Below are 20,640 nucleotides of genomic sequence, written 5' to 3'. Positions count from 1 at the left end.
ATGGTCCCAGGATCCAATCACCACCTCTCCTCTACACTGCTTCAGTGAAGCCCGAGATTGGCAGCCCACAGAGCCCTGGTGGACACACTCCAATCATGTGCAGTCACAGCACAGGACACAGTGGAGAAGCACCAACACACAGCACGGCGGACTGAAGTGATGCCCAGAAGATCCTTGGCATTGAGCGGAGTCACACCTCCCATGCCAGGGGCTTTCACGCGAGTTGTTCATGATTTCCTTAGTAAACCAGCCCTCATGTTACAATCGAGCTTGCCCCCTGTAACTGACACATCCAAGGAGGGCGTGCATGAGTCAGGGGCCCCTTCTTGTCCACCATACCACACTGAGGTTGCCCTGAAGAAACGGGTTCTGCTAGTCAGCTCTCTGCAGGAGGTGAAGCTCATGGGCCCAGCATAATGGCTCAATTGGTTAATTCACCCCCCTGCAAGCGCCAGCATCCCACACGGGCACCAGTTTAAGTCTCAGCTGCTCCACTTCCCAGCTAGCACCTTGACTGTCGCCTGGGAAAGCAGTCAAGTATAGCCCAAGACCTTGGGACCCTGTACCTATGTGGGAGACCTGACTCCTGGCTCCTGGGTTTGGATCAGCTCAGTTTCAGCCATTGCAGCCATCTGGGTAGTGAACCAACAGATGGAAGATTTTTCTCTCCATCTCTCTTTCTTTCTGTAAAAATCTGCCTTTCCAATTGAAATAAAGAACTTTTTTAAAGGGGATGATACCCAAAGTCCCCTGACCTGAGAGGACCCACCTGCCAAGTGCCTCCAGGTAAACCCTTATTCTCTGTATCTACATCTGTAAAAATACTTTTTACTTTCTAAAAAGATCCTAGTTCTATGGGATACAGGGTTGTTCTGATAGTGGAAGTGTGTAAGCGAAGTAGTTGTTTTAAAAAGGATTTATTTTACATGGAAAGCAGAGTTACAGAGGGAGAAACAAGAGAGATCTTCCATCTGCTGGTTCACTCCTCAAATGTCTACACTGATCTAAGCTGAGTTGATTCAAGTCAGGGAGTTTGGTGCTTCTTCCAGGTCTCCCATGTGGGTGCAAGGGCCCAAGGACTTGGGCCATCCTCCGTTGCCTTTCTAGACCATGAGCAGGGAGCTGGATTAGGAAATACAGTGGCCAGGACACGAACGGGTGTTTATATATGATGCTGGTATTGCAGACATAGGATTAGCTTGCTACTTTGCTCCAGCAAAGTAATCTTGGTTTACAAGACAGTATGATGATGATACTGTTGATAATGACAGAGCAGTGCCAGCCCAGACCCTCTCAGTTAATTCTAGAATTACAGAAGGGAATTCAGGGCAGGGCTTTTTCTCATCCCCAGGCGAGAACGTACCACGCCATGCCTTTCAGAACAGCTAGAACACCGATAGTGCGGTGGTCAAGCGGGCTATGAACTGAGGGTCTCTCTGCTTCAGCCGGGGGGGGGGATCCAGAAGGGGCCCACCACTTGGGAGGACAGGTTGGCAGCTCCTGGCTATGCTAAACACACCTTCCTGTGTGTTCCTGCCATCACTCTCCCTGATAGGCATCTACCCAAGGGCATCAGGTCCTTGTGTCCACATGGGCACTCTTTATTCACGACTGCGTAAGGCTGTGAGCAGTCAAGGTATCTTCTCTTAGGTGCTGGGGTAGACCACGCTGTACCATGACGATGGGTTATTGCTCTGTGTTTCAGGAAATGAGCTTTTGAGCTGCGAACAGTGGGGGATGAACCATAAACACGTTATCAATCAGAAAAGCAGAAACCCGTAAAGTCTCTCTGCTATAGGTTCCGAGTCTGACATTCGGGGAAAAGGCAGAACCGTGTAGAATTTGGTTGGTGATTGACAAGGGGGAGGCAGGTGACTGAGAGGGGCTGGGGGGTGGGTGATGGGCAGGCAGAGCGCAAAGATTTTTTGGCAGTCACTACTGTGACATTGCAGCGGTGGAGTGCCCCACCACAGTGTGTGTGTGTGTGTGTGTGTGTGTGTGTGGTCTGTTGCGGACCAGGGCCTATAGGAAATCTCTGCAACTTCCTCTCAGTCCCATTGCAAAGCTAGCATTGCTCTAAAAATCTGAAACACAAGCGAGCCGGCAAGCCAACATTTCTCCCCAGCTCTGGCTGCTTTGTCTGCTGCCACCACAATGCGGTTTCCCAGCACCGGTCCTGGGGGCCAGGTTCCTCGTTTGCATTTTAAAAATGATTTATTTTTGATGGCAAAGAAAAAAAAGAGTGCACGTACAACATTGGGGAAATAAGAAAAAGAAATGGGGGCAAAAAAAACTTCACGTCTAAGAGCCGCATCCAGAGGTTGGATGAGGACTCCCATTCCTGAAAAACAGAACTGTGGCTGAATGTAGCATTGCTAAGAGGCTGAATGTAGCATTTGCTCAATGTCTAGGAAACCGAGGGAAAAAGCCAATTACAACACCTTGCCCTAAATGTCTACTTCCTTCCTTTACGCACAGCAGGCTCTGTGCTCATGGGCATCTCATTTATTTCGTTGTGGTTGCAAGGACAGGGTATGTGTAATTTCCTGTCTTCTTCCTTTTCACTCCAAAACATCCCATGAGCATTACGTCCATGCTGCTACCTTGTCTTGGCACTGGTCCGCCGGCGCCTGCCATCACCTAGCAGCCACAGCTGACCCCTGTCTGGAGGTGGACACCGTCATCTTTCTGACCCACAAGATTCTGAAACAACAGAGTTCAAGGAGGTGGGGGGTGTGACTCGACTGGCTTCCCCCTTCCACGGAGGAGTGTTGGCTTGGAGAGAATGACTAGAAAAACACAGAGACAAACTGAGGAGGGAAGAGATCACCAGGTGAAAGCCTGATGGGCTTCTCAGCGAATGGAGCCTCAGAACCCCAGGCTGTGGGACGTGGGGCCTGTAGATCCTCGAAGTGTCCTGCCTTCCAGGAGAGCCAGCACCCAGCTTTTGGGTGGGGGCCTAGGGGTGGATCCCCAGCAAAGCCCCGGCAAAGCACTAACATCTGGAAGCACGTGAGTAGCCAGTCTGGGGCCTGTATCGTGGGGCAGCTGCTGCTGAAGCATCCCCTGATAGCTCCCATTGCAGTCCCAGCTCTTCCACTTCTGACAATGGCCTGGGAAAACAGCGGAAAAGGACCAAGTGCCTGGGCTCTACAGCCACGTGGGAGACCGGGATCCGGATCCAGGCTCCTGGCTTTGGCCCAGCTTCAGCTGTATGGCCATGTGAACCAACGGATGCAAGACCTTTCTTTCTCAATCTGTAACTCTGCCTTTTGATTAATAAAATAAATGTTAAAAGGAAGAGAGAGAGAGAGAGAGAGAGAGAGAGAGAGAGAGAGAGAGAGAAAGTGTCAGCAAGAACTCAGGCTGATCTTTCTCGCTCCTGGACTCCCAGCTTCTGCATTTGTATAATGTCCTGTGAGTGCTCCACCCAGGGCGTCTCCCAAAGAACCTTACCTCCCCCTTCTCCACCCATAATTCCGTCCCCCTGACTGCCCTGGGGGAGTCACAGCCACCAGCTTTGGCTCCTGTCCACACACTGGACAGGGCTAAGCCATCTCTACAAAACCCAGCCAGCCCAGTTATGACTTGCTTTGGGGGCGGGCATCAGTGGGCTCAGGTTAGTGTCTGTGAACACAGAGTAAACGACGTTGGCTGACCGGAATCGCCTAGTCGCCGCGAGGAAGGTGGGACCAGGGATATTTCCCGCTTGCAGGTGCGTCTAGCCGGTGGATTGCAGGTGTCCCTGCCCGCTACAGCCTGGCTCAGCCCCGTGTCAAGCACGCAGCTGGCGCTTGGCCGAGCGTTCGCTTGCTAGCGGCAACTTGGAGGACTGGCACCGCCCGGGCGGCCCTGAGGTCGCACCTGCGCGGCTGCCGGCGGGCAGGGGGAGGCGCCGGGCAGGCAGAGGGCGCTGCGGGGCGGCTGACCGCGCGCACCGCGCTCGCCACGCAGCCGGGGAGCCTGGGAGCTCGGCTCGGCGCTCCCGCGGCACAGAACTTCCCTCTGCTCCACCTGGTTGCCCCGAGGTGCCAGCAGCGGGAGGAGGAGCGAAGACGCCCAGCCCCAGGAGGCGCCGCGCTCCGGACCGCCGCGTCAGCTCCCGGCGCGGGGGCGCCGTCACCACGGCCCCGCGCTCCTCCAGAGCCCCGAGGGCCTCAGTGCCGAGCCCCGCGGCCAGGGTGGCCCTTTAAAAGGCAGTGTCTTGTCCGGCGGGGGGCGCTGACCCGCGCCCGAGGCCCGGCCCCTCCGTCCCCTCCCCCCGCCCTCGGCGCGGCCCTCCCTCGGTCCCCGCGTAGCTCGCCGGGCGCACGCTCCGCCTCCCGTCAGTCGGCCGGGCCGTGTGGTGCGCGGCGCGGAGCGGGAGCCGGAGCCGGAGCCGGGGCCGGACGCGCGGCTGGGGCTAGGGCTGGGGGCTGGGAGCGCGGTGCGCACGGCCTCCCCGCGCGACTTCGGCGCCCGCCGTGGGCTGAGGCCTCCGCCGCGATGGCCGAAATGGGCAGCAAGGGGGTGACGGCGGGGAAGATCGCTAGCAACGTGCAGAAGAAGCTCACCCGCGCACAGGAGAAGGTGAGCGCGCCGGGGGCCCCGGACACCTGTCCTTCTCTGTCCCTTTCCTTCGCTGGGCGTCCGGCGCTGTCACCTTCGGGACCGCCAGGGCTAGGGTCTTCGGGGGTCCCCAGCCTGCACCCACCGGCTCTCTGCGCACCCTCTTCGTGTCTAGTGCTCGCCTCCCCGCCCAGGACAGGAGCCGGGAGGGCGCAGCTGTCTCCTCACCCCCACCCCCTCCTCCAGTCGCTTTGTCCCTGCTCCACTCGCCTGCGGACAAGTGGCGGCTTTGCTCCGGGCTCCAGTCCGGGCGCGCGGTGTGGGTTGCCCCCTTTCCGGAGGCCGCAGCCCGGGAGTCTGGGAGGCGCAGGAGCGACCCCCGCCCTGAGGCTCCGTGCTCATGCAGCCTGTCTATGCGACCCCGGAGCCACCAGAGCCCCAGATGGCCAAAGCTGCCAGCGCCTGCGGTGGCCTCCTTCCCATTGGTTTCCTTTCCTGGGAGGTGCCTGCGGCCTGGGAGCTGCCGCAGGGCCCCACCGGGGGCTTAGGGCCGAGCTCCCCTCCGGGAGGGATTGCAGCCACCCGAGGGAGCGGGAGTACCCGCGTGGTCCCCAGTGGTCCAGGAACGGGTGGCGGTGACGGCCACAGCGGTGCTGGTTGCGGACGCCCCGGGGGACTGGGGCCGGGAGGGGCGTGGAGCGCCCACGGGGAACCGAGCCCTGTTCACGGGATGCGACTCCCTGCGGGTCTGGGAGATGAGTCGGAGCTGCCTGGGGGTGGGCGACTTGCTGCGTGTGCTGGAGGAGCTGTGAGGGATTCCGGGCGAGGGGAAGGCGGGGGTCTGGGCCGGCCAGCCCCCTGATCCTCGGGTGTGTTGAATTGGATCGCGCCAGCTGCTGACGCCACTTCCCCTGCTGATCCCGATCCTGAAATCTGAGATTGCAGAGTCCCTGCCTTGGACAGGGTGGCCCCTGACGCTGCGGGCTAGTCGAAGGGCGGGGGGTGGGGGGGCGCAGGCTCTGTGTCTGTTTCTAAGGCTGTTTATAAACAGTGACTGGTGCTGCGGGGACCGGCGGACTGGGCCCCCCAGGGGTGCAACCACGTGACGGGGAGGGAGGGGGCTGCTGCTCATCCTTGTGTTCTTGGCTGAGTGGGTGGGTGGGTGTGCGATCAGGGATAGGACGGCAGCCAAGCTCCAGATCTGGCCATACTCAACTCCCCCTCCCTGCTTGGAGGGGGTGGGGACGGGACAGGAAGAGGGATTGGAATCCCTCATGGTCTTCAGCGGACCTGCAGGGCTTTGGGCACCCTGGTGTGACTCCCTAGCCACAGGGTAATCCTGAGGGTGCCTGCAGTCCTGGCCTGGGGAGCAGGGAGGACAGGGAGATGGATGGGGAGCTGGGATTGCTCTTGCTGAGTGTAACACCCCACCTCCTAACCTCCCACCCAGCTGCCTTTTCTCTGCAGTGTCTTTGCTGTGGTTCTCAGAGTAGGCTGCATTCCCTCCCTCTCTCTGCAGCCCCTGTTCCTTGACCACAGTTGACTGACAGCTGCTCAGTTGCGGATGCTTCCAGAACCTGTGCACTGTTGGGGACCCTCCGCGCATAGCAGGCCTCTTGACTCTCCCTGAAAGCATTGTTCCTTGCACCCACTGCCTTCTTGGCTGCAGGCTCTTCTGCCTTTTTCCGTGTCACAGACTGGGTACCCCTAAGTCGGCTGCTTTCTCAGTGTCTTCTGGAGGGGGTGCTGCTTCTACGCCTGACTCCTGTGGACTCCATCCTGCTGCCTTGCAAGCAGTCTGGCCACTGGCCCCACCTTGCCTCTGCCTCACGCATGAGCCGTGGAACCATTCCAGCTCCCCTGTCGCCCTCAGTGGGGGGACCTTCATGTGGAAGGAAGGGTCCCACCTTGCAGCCCCTACTCTTCTCTCCCACTTGTCCTCTCTCAGTCTGAGACGCAGAGGGTGGCTCTGAGGTCAAGGGCAGCCTGCCCTTTGGGACTGCAGGCCTGATGGGTGTCTCTGTGGCCTCCCAGATGGTGGCTACGCCCTGGCCCACCTGGGCAGATGGAGTAGAGTGTGTCTCGGGCAGTCACCCAGCTCCTGCAGGTGCATCATGGGTAGTTATTGGGGCTTGGCCTGGCACAGGCTTATAGATAGGGCCAGGCCGTGCTGAACGCCCCCTCCATCCTCCCTCCTCTGACACTCCCTGCCCGACATCTGCTGTGTGCTACTTCCTGGGCTGAGCCCCTGCATGCTGACTTAGGCAGGGGGCAGTGTCTGTGGCCCACACAGAGCTCTGTCCTGTAAGGGCTCATTCACATTCCGTGCCTCCCAGCTGTCCCCAGTGTGGGGGGTGCAGAGTGCGTGCCTGGAACTAGGGCCTATGGGTGCCATGAGGTCATCTTCCCATTGCGTTTAACTCTGTATAACGACTGTGTCCATTTTTGGGCCTCCGAAGATGACTGGGCAAAGCCAGTTTAGGGTAGGACTTGGGTCAGATGACAGAAAGGATTAGAGGTTGAGAAGGACAGCTGGGGCAGAACAGGGGAAGGGAGCGGGAGCTCACCCCCTGGCCCCTGGAGGGCTGCCACGTAGGAGTCCTCATGGAGTGGGCTGGAGGGAGGAGCGTGGGACACTGGAGCTGGGCAGGTGATTACAGGAGGGAAGAAAGTGCTAGTATGGGAGTGAAGGGGGTGCAGGCCAGTCCATGGGCCATGGAGGGTGGAGGGCTGGCAGGTGCTCCTAGAAGAAAGTGCAGGGGAGGTTATTTTTAGGATCCTGACACCTGCTGGGAGTTGGACCAAGCCCATGTGGGTGCGCGAGGTCTCAAGCCATAGCCATGTTGGTCTGCTCCGCGGTAGCCCATGCCCTGGGGCCTTCTCCTTGCAGTTAACCTGAAGAGTAGACACACTTGCAAGAAGCTTTCCTGGAAGGGACCCCTGGAATGCAGGCACAGGCCACATGGGCTCTGCTCCCCTGGGTCACTGAGTTTGTGGGAACCCGGCCCCTTTCCCAACCCCCAGTCCGCAGCTGTTGTCCTCCACCAGCTTCTTGTCATCCCCTCCATCTGCTGGCTACCTCTGCCCTTGGGTGTCTGAGGCCGCTCCCTGAGCCCCTCTTGGCTACCACCCTGTGCCAGCTGCTTCCCTCTGCCCTCGGTTATTCATGGTGGACGGTTCATCTCCCTGCTGGAGAGGTGCTCTGAATGGGGTGTGGGTGGGGAGGTTAGATGCAGGGACCCCGAGTCCTCCTCCCTGAGCCCCCCTCTTCTTTCCTCTCTGCCTAGGGAAGATTGCTGGCTCAGGGCTGGTTTCCAGGGGTGGGGCGGAGGAGGTAGGGCCAAACGGCCTGTGTGGGGCTATGAGCAGAAGGGGTTCCAGGAGACACAGTCAGGCCCCAGGGTTCAGAGTTGGGAATGAGAGAGGCAAGGTCACCAGCTCTCCTGCAGAGGAGGCATGGGTGGGTCAGACGTGAGCTGGAAGCTGTCAAGGGTTGGCTGCTGGGGAAATCCACACGTTTCAGGGGTTGTTAGAGAGAACCCCTCTGCCTTCCTTCACAGATCACACCCTATGGGGGTGGAGGGTGAGCTGGTTTCCTTCACTTTCAGGCTCCTGATTGGGACCTATTCGGAGAGGACTTCTGTCCCAAGCTTCTAGAATCTCCGAATCCCCCTTCTGGTTATGGAGCACACATGGGTGCTGGGAGCTCCGCCTGGCAAACAGGACCTTCCTTATGAAACCTGGCTGACAAAGATTCTCCCTCCTCTGCCAGATGTGTCCATTAAATGCTGGGGAGTCCATCCTGGGAGTCCCTGTCCTCCTCCATGGTCACCCTTGCTAGCCCCTCTCCTGAGAGTGTCCATTACAGGCCTCCATAGACAGCTAATCCCTGCCGAGTTCTGAGCTGCTCTAGGCTTAGGATGTGGTCACAGCCCGGGGACAGTATGTGTGCTTGTGTGGGCGGGCAGGTGGGCAGAGGGCTTGGACTCAGGCATCAGATAGTTCTGCTGTGAGCATATTGGGTGGTGCCCAGTGGCTCTGTGACCCTGGCCACATCTTCCTCCTCTCCCTGGGCTTGCCTTCTCACCATCGCTGAGGCCTTGATGGGGTCTGCCTATTCCTTCGTCGATTTGTCCTGTAGAAGTAGAGTACCTGCTGTGTGCTGGGCACTATACTAGAGGCTGAGGGTGCACAGTGAAAATGGCCAAGGCCCCTGGCCTGGAAGGCTGACGCTCCAGCGGGGCAGCAGGGCCGCGGGGCAGTTCCTAGGGACCCTGCATAGGAAGAGCCCCTGCCATGGGAGAGTTGAGTGAGGGCAAGGCTGATGGAAGTCTGTGGTCTACAGGGAAGAGAAGGCAGCAAGGATAGAGGGCGTCCGGTGGGCTGCTGCCCTGGCATGCTGTTTTCCTAAAACTGCCTATTGGGCTTGCTGCCTTTTGGGTCCAAGGAAAGGACCCTGATGGAAGGCAGGCCTACGCAGATGTGCAGCCTTGAGGGGCTGTTTGTATAAGGTCAGGCCGGCAGGTGCTGCTGCCCAGGGTGGGGGATGGCAGAGGCCAGGGTGAGGAGGAGGAATTTGGGGTACCTGGGAGATTGGGCGATTTCCACGCCAAGCAGTGACTTAGTGTAGTAAAGAGGGTGTAGGGGGGCCGGGATACGGTTGGATCCTCTCCTGCTGCCCTCCTGCCCCTGAGCAGCTCTCCTGGCCCTCTTGGAGCTTTCCTGTCCTCACGTGGAGCCTGTCTGGGGCCGCTGGGGAAAGGGAGACTCACAGCAGAGGCTGTTAACTCAGAGCTGCTTGCTGTCCCCTTGCTGCCTGTCCTGTGGAAGGCTGGCCTGGCCCCTGGGGCTCTTGGGCACCTCCCACCCCCGCAGGCTGCTTTCTCCTCCTTGGGGAGGACATGGGGTGGTGGTGTCACTTGAGTGGACCCCGGGGGCATATGCAGGCCTGGGTTTTCCAGGCACAGGTCTAGAGCCAGGAGCACAGATAAGATGCCCTGGGTGTCTTTCACATGCAAGGTAGTTAACGCATCCCACCCCTTGAATCTCTAGGAGCTCTTTCTTTTAAAAAGATTTATTTATTTTTATTGGCAAGGCAGATATACAGAGGGAAGGAGATAGAGAAAGATCTTCCATCTGCTGGTTCACTCCCCAATTGACCACAACCGGCCAGAGTTGAGCTGATCTGAAGCCAGCAGCCAGGAACCTTTCCTGGGTCTCACGCAGGTGCAGGGTCCTAAGGCTTTGGGCCGTCCTCTACTGCTTTCCCAGGCCTCAAGCAGGGAGCTGGATGGGAAGAGGGGCTGCTGGAATTAGAACCAGCACCCATATAGGATCCTGGTGCGTTCAAGGTGAGGATTTAGCAACTAGGCTATGGTGTTGGGCTCTCGAGTAGCTCTTTCCTCTGGGATACAATCCTGTCTGCTTTTGCTTTTGTCACATGGCTAGTGTTTTGGTGTGAGAAGGTGGTAATACTAATTGAATGCTGTTGGACAGGAAATAGCCACGGTGCTGAATGCACACACAGGGGAGACTTTTTTAAAAAAAAGATTTATTTTATTATTTTTTTATTGGAAAGGTGGATATACAGAGGAGGAGATACAGAGGAAGATCTTCCATCCGATGGTTCCCTCCCCAAGCGGCCGCAAAGGCAGGAGCTGACGATGCCAGGAGCCAGGAGCTTCCTCTAGGATTCCCACGCAAGTGCAGGATCCCAAAGCTTTGGGCCGTTCTCCACCGCATTCCCAGGCCTCAGGCAGGGAGCTGGATGGGAAGTGGGGCTGCCGGGATTAGAACTGGTGCCCATATGGGATCCCGGGCGCATTCAAGGTGAGGACTTTAACCACTACCGAGAGACTTTCCTGGCGTGCATGTACATGCTCTAGTGGGGTAGAGGTTGCTTCACATGGTCCCTGTAGCATCCCATGCTCCAGTGTGACACAGAGTGGGTGCTGTGTGCACGCAATAATCTTCCACTGTGCTCTGGGAGTGGTTCCCAGGGATGCTTAAGCCTTAATGAAACAGTATAGGGCCCGATGTGGTAGCCTAGTGGTTAAAGGCCTCACCTTGCACATGCCGGGATCCCATGTGGGTGCTGGTTTGTGTTCCGGCGGCCCCGCTTGCCATCCAGCTCCCTAATTGTAGCCTGGGAAAACAGTAGAGGATGACCCTGCACCCATGTGGGAGACCCGGAAGATGCTCCTGGCTCCTGTCTTCGGATTGGCTCAGTCCTGACTGTTGTGAGCACTTGAGGAGTAAACCAGTGGGTGAATGATCTTCCTCTCTGTCTCTCCTCCTCTCTGTATATCTGACTTTGCAATAAAAATAAATAATAAATCCTTAAAAAAAATTAAAACAGTACAGTATTTGCATGTCACCCATACATGCTCTCCTTTCCTTTATTTTTGTTTATGTTTTTGCCTATTTATTTGAGAAGGAGGGAGAAAGGAGAGGAGACGAGAGGATAGCAGAGGAGAGCTGAACTCCATGTGCTGGCTTACTTTCCCAATGTCCCTAATGTCCTGGCTGGCCTGGTCTGAAGCCGGGACCCAGGAGCTCAATCGTTACGTGGCTGGCAGTAATGCAATCATGTGAGCCCTTGCTGTTGCTCCCCAGATCCTTACCTTTTAAAAAAAAAAAAATATATATATATATATATATATATATATATTCTTATTGGAAAGGCAGATTTAGAGAGAAGCAGATACAGAAAGATCTTCTGTCCACTGGTTCACTCCCCAAGTGGCTGCAATGGCCGGAGCTGAGCCAATCCAAAGCCAGGAGCCCAGAGCCTCTTCTGGGTTTCCTATGTGGGTGCAGGGTCTCATGGCATTGAGCCATCCTTCACTGCTTTTCCAGGCCACAAGTAGGGAGCTGGAAGGGAAGTGGAGTAGCCAGGACGGGAACCAGTGCTCATATGGGATGCTAGTGCTTGGATATGGGGGATTAGCTAATTGAGCCAAAGCGCTGAACCACTAGTCTTGCAGGAATCTGAAGCAAGGAACTGGAGTCGGGTATCATACCCAGGTAGTTGCCTAAATGCTGGCATTTTTTCACACCCCCCACCCGCCCACCACTTATTTTCCTTCCTTGATTGCTTGAATCCACAGAGCCAGGCCCTGTGGATACTGATGGCTGAATTACTCTTGTTATATATAAGGAACACAGATCTGATGGCCAGCAGTCCCCCTATTCCCACCCCCCCCCCAAGACATCATGGCTGTAGGGAGTGAAGGGTTGCTGTGATCATGGGCCTCTGAGTGCCCCGGGTCTGTCTCCATGCCACCTTGTCTGTGCTGGGTAAGCCGCATGGGGCTGTCCATGGGGCAGCATAGAAATCCGGGGGCCTGAGAGTGGGGATCTGTGCTCTGCTAGGGCTCTCTTGGGGAGTCTTGTCTGGTTCTGGGCCAGCTGCCAAAAGGGGCTTGGCCTTGGCCCTCTGCTGTGGGGTGGCAGGTCCCAGGGAGAGGGATTGCTGGGCCCAGGAGGTCAGTGTTAGGCCAGCGAGCTGCTGCCCTCAGACGGGGTTCACAGCTCCCTGCTGAGCCTCCTCCTCCTCCCCTGCTCCCTGACCCAGATCCCCTGGGTGTGTTGACAGATGGGGTGGGATTGGGGTCACAGCATGGGACGGCGGCCTTGAGGCCCCCATCCTGGGCCCAGCCCCCACGGCCGCCTCTGCCCGCCCTTCGCAAGGGCAATGAGCTGCAGGCATCTCCCATCTGCAGTGCGGTGTCCTGGAGCCTGGATCTGTCTGGGAGTGAGTGGGCGGCTGGCACAGCAACAGCCGGCCAGCCAGCTCCCTGGCTGAGGAGGGATTCCTCTGTGTGGGGGCTGGGCCTCTTCACCTTCAGGACCTCCCCCCCAAAGTAGCTTTGTTGAAGGAATGCCTACTGGGTACCAAAGTGAGCCCCTAATTTTTTGTTTAGCAAAAGATTTATGGATTTGAAAGGCAGAGTGACACCGAGAGAAGGAGAAAAGGAGAGAAGGAGAGACAGAGATCTTGCATCTGCTGGTTCACTCCCCAAATGGTCACCACTGCAGGGACTGGGCCAGGCTGAAGCCAGGAACCAGGAGCTTCATCCGGGACTCCCATGTGGGTGACAGTGGTCCGAGTACGTGGGTCATCTGCTGTTGCTTTTCCAGGGGCACCAGCAGGGAGCTGGATAGGAAGAGCTCTATACCGGATACTGGTGTTACAAGGGATGACTTCTGCTTGCTGGGCCTTAGATGTCTTTTACTGAAGTAACCCCCCAAAGACGGACCGCATGCCCACCCTCCTACCTGTTCTACCATGGCAGCCTTGCTGTTGTGGGCAGGACCTTGAGGTGGTAACCATATCCTAGAGGCGGTGGACTTGCCCCCTGCTTGCAAGCAGTTCTCTGCCTTACACAAGGTGTTGTTCCCCTGATGATCTTGGGGCTGAGGAGGGCCTTGGAGCTTGGAGGTATTTCTGTTCTTTGCTTGAGCAGTCAGGGAGAGCTCCTTGGAGGAGGTGGTGCCCATGCTGATATTGAAAGGGCATAGGATGTGGGTCTTGGGTGGGGAGGGATGTTTCTGGCATCAGTGTGAACAGTGCTTGGCATGACCCAAAAGTGGATGAGCGTTGGGGATAGCCTGTGGCTATCTGGAAGGGACCAGCTCTGCCCAGGACCCCGGTGCATCCTGGCTCTCTCAGCTTTGCTTGGTGTTGGCTGAGTCCTTTTCTGTCACCTGCCCTGGGCTCAGCCTGCATCACTGTCCTGACCGTGGGAGGCCCAGCTTGGCGAGGAGAAGCATGGCACAGACAGCCAGGGCAGGGCAGGAACCACTGTCCTGGCGCCACCTATCTGGGCCAGCCTAGCCTGTGAGTGTCCAGCATACAGGGGCTGCTTCTCCGAGGGGCTGACCACAGGGGCTGAGCTTGGGGCTGCTCACCCCTCTTTGGGATATTTACAGCCACCCAGATGGCCAAGGGGATCAGAGCTGGTGTCATCTCCATCATGGTTGGAGCTTTCCTGGCTCAGCAGGGCTGGGGTGGGGGGAGGGACCAGGACAGCCTAGGCCAGCCCGGCCCCTTTTTCCAACAGCTGTTGCTCCTTTCTTTGGATCCTGTGCTCCACTTGACTCCTCCCTGGGGCTGCAGCCAAGAGGCCGGAGCCTTGGGCCAGCCTGTGCTTGCCACTGGACCCTGGGGACTGAGCTATCACTGAGAGACCAGGCCTGGACTGGGAGACCCCCTTCCATCACCAGCTGTGTCACTCCTGTTTCTGCTGCCTACGGCAGCTCAGCCCCCTTGATCCCTGTCATCCAGGGATAATTATCTGGTGAAGGCATGACTTGGGGGCACGGATTGGGACCCAGGAATGCCTGGCAGGTGGACAGGGAGAGGGAAGCATTGAGTGGACAAAGGGGAAGAAGAATTTCTGGGGGTCATGCCCGGGAGGGTTAAGGGGGGTTAAGCCAGGGAGTAGAAGGAGGGCATCCTCTGGCTGTGTGGTCCCTGGCCAGTCGTCTGCCCTCTCAGAGCCCCAAACTCCTCCACAGTAACTGGGTGATGAGACTTTCTGCCTAGGGGGGTACAATCCTTGCTCCTTGGTGGGGGAGGACTTGGGAAACCCCAGCAGCCCACAGCCGTGCTCTGAACCCTTCTGGGCTGCTGACAGCTCTTTTTGACATTGAGCTGTGGTGCCTTTCTTCTTCTGTGAAAGCAGAAAAAGCTAAATTGGGGGGTGTTGGCATCACCTCTCCTGGAGGGAGGCTGAAAGAAGGAGGCAGGGCTGAAGGGTGCATCTTTCCAGGGGCACTTGCCCCTCTCCCATGGCAGGTGCACGGAGTCACTTCATTTGTTCATTCATTTATTGTAGGACCCGATGGCAGCAAGGCGAGCAGGTGTGAATGACCTAAGTGGGACCCTGGCTCTGCTACAGGAAGCTTAGGGTGGATGTCCCTGGTCAATGGCGTCGGGACAACTGGCTCCTGCCCAGAATGTGGGCCTTGAGTAGGCGTTCATTCCCTGTTGAGAAACCCCTACACCTGCCACCTTGTGTGTTTCTCTCTGTGCCTGGGGAGGGGGGGTTATTTAGTCACTGGGAATGCTGAGGCTTAGGGGAACCCTCAGGACTTCCCCACCCTTAGGTGGTCCTTCCCAGGTACTGCTGCCAGCTCCCCAAATCCTGGCAGGAGAGGGTAGGTGTTTGGTAGTGGTGACTGAAGAGCAGACATCTCTTGGTGGGGCTGCCTTTGCTCCCAGTCTGTTTTGGGAGCCATAATAGGCTGGCACACCAGAGGGAAAGTGAACCCCCAGAGCCGGGGATGCTCATTGCTCAGAGATTTTTGTGTGGTCCCTGTGGCCCTAGGAGGAAGGTGGGGGTGTGTGTGGGGGATCCGACTAGGAGCCTGGAGGAGGAGGAAGGGCTGGGTCAGCGTGCCAGCCCACCTAGCACCCATTAGGAGAGCAGGAGGACGGGCAGGAGAGCCTGGGTTTGGAGCAGGGAGGGGAGAGAGAGGGGTGATAGCAGCTTGGGAGGGGACTTGAGGGCATATTCATGGTGAAGAACTGCGTCTTGTTGCGCACAGAGAAGCAGAATGCACAGTTAATTGGATGCATTTGCTGAACCTAGGACACGGCCCAAATATTGTTCTTGTTCTGAAATACAAAACTCAGCCAGGAATGTCTTCCTTTGTGTCCCCTCCTTGTAAGGACTTAGGGATGCAGTGCGGCTTGGCTCAGCAGAATGTCCCGTGTCCTAGCCTGGCCTGGCAAGGACCTCAGCCTGGGGCACCCTGGGCGTCTTGCAAGGGGAGGACATTAGAACAGCACTGGCCAGGCTCTCTGGGGGTCTGGGGCTTGCCTGAGGAGTGGCTCGGAGAGTTGAGTCAGCATATGCGGGGGCTGAGCTCTGTGGGACCGACACAGCTGCTGCACTTTGGGGTCACCCCGGCCAGGAGGCCACCCCCACGGTCTGTAGTAGCCTGGAGTGGCCTGTGCCACCTCCAAATTCCAAACTGATGCCCGAGCAATGCAGTGAGGACAGCCCCAGGCTCAGTTACTCGTCCCTTGGCTCCTGCACAGAATGGGGCCTGCCATGCTAGACCCCCATTTCCCGGCAGGATAGGCGAGTCTTGCTGTGTATGGCTGCAGTGCCTGGTGCCTGGTGTCCAGCCCCAGGCCCAAGGTCAAATCCCAGCTCTTCCTTCCCTGAGCCCTTTGAGCTTGAACAAGAAACAGCTCCCCAGCGCCCACACCTACCTAGAACCTCTGTGCTCCTGTCTCTGAAGTGGGTGAATTCCCTAACCTTGACTTGACACAGGGAAATGGGCATCTGTGGTTCCCACATGAGGATCCTGGTAGTGGTGGGGAGTGCCAGCTTAGAGACCCAGCCGTGCTCCCTCGGTGGGGGTTGTGCACCCAGCTGCCCCCTGCCCTCTGTGTGTCCTGCAGGGCAATGGTTGAAGATTCCAATTTCTAGCTTGTGATCCAGACTTGGGGCCTGAGGGGGTGGGGTTGAGGACAGAGGAAGACGGTGACTGGCTGTTGGGGATCTACTCCCTGAGGGATGCTGGGCTGGTGCCTGGGACCCGGGAGGGGGTGGGTGGTGGTGAATGTCCACATCCCATTGTTGGAGAAGAGGCCTCCCCCGGGGTAGGAGGAATGGCAGGCAGGGAGGGTGGCAAGGCCAGAGCTGTGGTGCTGGACTCACTTTATTCCTGGCTGGGGGACTCTGGGGACAAACTGCTTTAGACCACGAGTCTGGGTCTGTACTGCGGTGGCTGCACAGCCAGTGGGAATCTGGCTGGTGGGGGGGTTCCCTCTTGCACAGGCACTGTGTGACTCTGGGATTTTGGGTCCATGGGCAGCAGAGTTTGCTGGATCTGCACTTGCCTGCGGAGGTGTCTGGGTGATGTGTGAGCCCTGGACTCTGGGCGTGGAAGAGCCTATGAGTGGGGACAGTGGCCTGCTCGGAGCTGTGGGACCCTGAGGGGCCCCTGGCTGGCCTCAAGGGCTTACCTTGGTGGTCCAGGTCGAGGCAGAAGGCATGCATGGCTTGAACCCAAAGCTTGACTTCATGCTGGCCAGTGGATGGGCCAGGGGCTGGCCTCTCTGTGCCCTCATCACCTCTCTGTGCCTTCAGGACCTGATCTTGCCCACAGAGGGTTGAAACAGCACAGGCTATTGGTGGAGGGCAAGAGAGTTGGGCCATCTCCTCACTTGCCTGTTTGCCTGTTGCACTGGGTGCTGACCTCCTGCAGCTGGTGGGTGCCTCCCGTGACCCCTTCACTCCAAGTTCAGATGATGCCTCCTGTGGGCTGATACAGAGTCACTGGGGTGCAAGATTGGCCAGAGGGCAGAGCCTGGGAAAGCCCATTCTCTTCCCACATTAAGGGGCTGGGGGCAGTGTGGGAGTCCCTCAGCCTTGGACTCTCTCCTGCTTGCCCCACTCCCAAGCCGATCACCCGCTGACCCAGCACCCACACTAGATGGGGTGTGCCAGAATGTGGGTGGGCAGGCTGATAGGGGCTATTTAAAGCTGGCTCTGGGCACTGATTCCTTTGAGTAACAAATAGCACAGCAGCGGGAACATCCAAAATAATGGGCAGGCATCCTGACTGACTGATTAATGAACAACTGTGGGTTTGGGACAGAACAGCGGGGAGCTGGGGTACAGTCAGGGAAGACTGCCTGGAGGAAAGGGCACAGAGCATCCCCATCCTGGCTAGGGAAGCAGAGCTTCTTGCTGAAGACTATGGGGATTGGGGTGAGGGGTTGCTGGTCACACTGCCACATGGCTCAGCCCCTGGCTTGACACTGAGGTAGGCAGTGGCTGGCAGAACCTTCGCCCTCCTCTCTCCTGAGCTCTACCCTGGCCTGAGGCCCAGTTGCTCCTCTCAGCTGAGGAGCTGGTGGGAGATGGGTGGGCTGCAGGAACAGATTCTAACCGCTCTTGATGGCCAGCGTCTTGATCCGAGGCCCAGAATAGCAGCCACACTTGTATGTAGGGGACAGGTGGAGCCAGCCGCTCTGCTGACATCTCTGGACAGGTGGGTGGAGGGAGGGCTGTAGCCATGAGGGGCGGGTACCTGCAGGATCAGGCTGTCCTCATTGGACCCACCAGGCATGACTAGAGGGCAGCGGTCACCCTGTGCCACCCCGTGGGCAGCCATTGGGCTTGGCATTGGAAGTGGAGTGGCAAGGGGCTTCCTGTGGTGGTTACGGCTGGGTTGGGCCGGGATTAGCAGGGTTGATGGTGGTTTGCAGGGAGCGGAGGGGGCTGTGAACGAAGCCTCCCTCCATCCCCATAGGATGGTGGGACAGGGTGGGGTAGGGTGGGGTGGAGTGGGTGGTGTCTGTCTTCTGCAAGGAATGCCACACGTAAGCCTCAGTGAGTCAGGCAACAGGTGCACAGGGAGGGGCGAACCAGGCCTGGGTCCAGGCGCAGGAGAATGGGAGTGGCCAGTCCCAGTTCAAGATGGGGTAAGGGGACAGGAAGGACAGTGGCCACTACTCTGTGCTGTCCTCTTGTTCACACAGCCCTGCTTCAGACTTGAAATCCGCCCCGGCCAAAGGGGTTTGTTACCCTGCTGAGACTGGCTCGTTCTAAGAGGTGCGATTCTTGCTCTGGGTCACACAACCTGGGCCTGCGCCCTGTACCTCTTTCTGACCAGAGTGGGAGGCCAGGCAGTTGTCTAGACCTGACCTTCTAAGTTGGTCACACAGGGCTGGGGACAGTGTGGCTGGCTGCTGTGACTCCCTCCCTGACAACTTGCTGGACATCCCAACCTCATGATGACCCCTGCTGCCCCCTGCCCACCCCCCAGCAGATGTTCCTCCAGCAGCTGTTCACAGTCAGCTCTTTGCTGCCCGAAATCTGCCAGGGAACTCCCCCCCACTCCCGCCACATCCTAGCTGTCACCGGCTATGCCTGTAAGTGTCCCCCTGTGTGTGCAGTGGGGAGCCCCTGCCTCACGGGGCTGGCTGCATGGCCCAGGAGTGTTCTTGCCACATGGTGGTTGAGCAGAGCCCAGGACCCTCTTGTCCAGCACCTGCCCCCTCACCTGCCCTTTGGCTCCTCTGGCCTTGCTGTGCCCAGCCCATTCTCAGCCTTAGGGGGCCCTGTGTCCCACCCGCTCTTCCTTACACCTGGCCTGTGCTCCTGCCTTCGGCATGCCCCGTCCTGTGCCCTGCTGCCCAGCCCTGGGACCTGCTGCTCAGCCCTGTGTCTTGCTGCATTCTTGTCCTCAGATTTGCTTCTGGGCTCCTGGCAGGCAGGGAGCTCCACCCCGTCCCCTGCCAGGCCCAGCGGGAGGTGGAATTGCCTGGGAGGAAGCCCTGCCTGGTGACCTTGGGCTCCTGGTGCCCCTTCCCTGGGCAGCAGGTGGGAAGGGAACCCATGACCCTTTGGCCAGGGTCTCCATAGTGTGGCGGGGCTGGAGGGGGCATCCAAAAGACACAACCCCACCCCCCCCGCCCAGCCTTCATGGCTCAGGGCCCAAGTCCCAGGCCGGCATTGTGGGCTCCTCTCTGAACTTGCGAGGGGGGCTGCTTGGAGGGGTTGTAATGCAGAGCTGCTTGCTCTCTCAAGTGCTGGCTGGAGAGGGTGGGGAGGGGTCGGGTGGAGGGCTGACTGGCTGGCTGGCTGGCTGAGTCAGACCCCCCTGGAAGCTCCCTCTTCCCTTTGCTAATGACCAAGAAGGGGCTTGTCTATGTGTATGTGTGTGTTGGGGGCGGGCAGAGGGGCAGCCCTCCCTGGGGTCCTGGCTTTCTCCTGGCTAACCCCTGACCCTGGGGTTTCCTCACAGGCCTTCAATAAGTCTTCTGGCTTTGGTTGGGGCTGCTTTGATGCCCCCCCTCCCCTCCCCGCCACTGCCACCCCAGCTCCTTTCTGCCTCTGCTCTGGCCTGCCCAGCTCACCTTGGCTTTCTCTAAGCTCCACCCTGGTAGCTGACTGCAGCCTTATCTGCTAAGCTGGCTGGAATTTCAGGCACCCCAGAAGGAGGAGGAGAGGAGGGAAGGGAGAAGAGGGCAGGGCCTTACGGCTGGGAGTGAGCCGCACACCGGCCCTAGGGGGTCTCAGCCTCCTTCCAGCTGGAGAGGCGGTGAGGGGAGGGGAGACCCTCTGGCTTCTCTGCCCCCACCCCTTCTTGCCTTCTTTCTCAGGGGGCAGAGTCCAGCTCTCAGCCCTGAAGAGGGGGTCCTTGTGTGGGAGAGGCCCTCCCCACCTACTAGGGCCAGGCAGGGCAGAGAGGGCAGCAGGACCATCTGCACGCAGAGTTTTACCCCATCCGTCTGTCTGCGGGGGCTCCTGCGTCGCAACCTGAGGCTGACCTGGACGGCCACAGTTGTGTTCAGACAATGAAGGACGGAAGGAAGGAAACCCAACCGCCCTTCTGTCCTCTGGCTTGCGAGTCACAGAGACGAGGCAGGATGGCTGGAAGGAAGAAGGAGGAAGAAGAATGACAGATTCTGGGAAGCCTGGGGACTTTCGCAGCTCTCACCGATGGGCTGGAAAAATGTTGGGAGACTGCATTGTCTGGGGGCCCCGGGGCCTTGGTCAGAGATTCATCTGGGGAATCTGTATGGGAGGGGACAGCTGGGAGCCGCCTGAGCTGGGATGTTCTTTTCTGGTTTTGCGTTTCTTTGCAAAGCTCCTGGCCAACTTTGCGTGCTGCTACTCTGCAGTCACAAGAGTGTGTCCTCTCTCAGAGTCTCGGACCACAAACCTCTGTTTCTCTGTCTGTAAAATGGGGCTGACAGCTTCCATCTCAGGGCGACCAGGTGATATGAGTCTGACTTCATCGAGGGTGGTAGCTTCCCTTTGGGTGGGGTCCACAGTCCAGGAGCTCCCATGCCTTGCCTGTGAACTTCCTGGTGCTCAGGGGAAGGGGCAGATGCTGTGCCCTCAGCTGGGAGGTGATATCCATGGGGAAGGTCCTTGTTGTCTCCTGGGAGAAAGGCAGGTGGCCTGTCCCCAGAGCCACTGGCCCCTCCTGCCATGCTCTGCAGTCAGCCTGAGAAGAGTCTGAGGAAGCGGGGTGCAGAGCAGTGCAGGGGAGGGGCCAGCTGGTCTCCTGGGGCAGCTCTGTAGTGGGGAGTCCCCCTCACCCCGGTAGGTGGTG

The 20,640-nt window shown here is 58.3% G+C and overlaps 1 protein-coding gene across 8 annotated transcripts in view; it reads left to right on the top strand.

Annotated features, from left to right (window-relative positions):
• Positions 1–4,167: 4,167 nt before the first annotated feature.
• Positions 4,168–20,640, top strand: part of BIN1 (bridging integrator 1) — a 42,417-nt gene continuing 25,944 nt past the window's right edge. For 2 of the 8 annotated variants that reach the window (XM_058664339.1, XM_058664340.1), the window contains exon 1: positions 4,176–4,569. In XM_058664339.1, the coding sequence (XP_058520322.1) occupies positions 4,486–4,569 (84 nt within the window). In that variant the 5' untranslated portion in view covers positions 4,176–4,485. Of the gene's footprint in view, positions 4,570–20,640 lie in introns of all 8 variants that reach the window. The other 6 variants (XM_058664345.1, XM_058664346.1, XM_058664337.1 and 3 more) reach the window with 6 other exon arrangements.

This window comes from Ochotona princeps, chromosome 5 (assembly GCF_030435755.1).
Source record: "Ochotona princeps isolate mOchPri1 chromosome 5, mOchPri1.hap1, whole genome shotgun sequence".
In the NCBI taxonomy this organism is placed as follows: domain Eukaryota; kingdom Metazoa; phylum Chordata; class Mammalia; order Lagomorpha; family Ochotonidae; genus Ochotona; species Ochotona princeps.
Note: the sequence above shows the minus strand (reverse complement) of the source record. Positions and strands in the feature narration are given on the sequence as shown.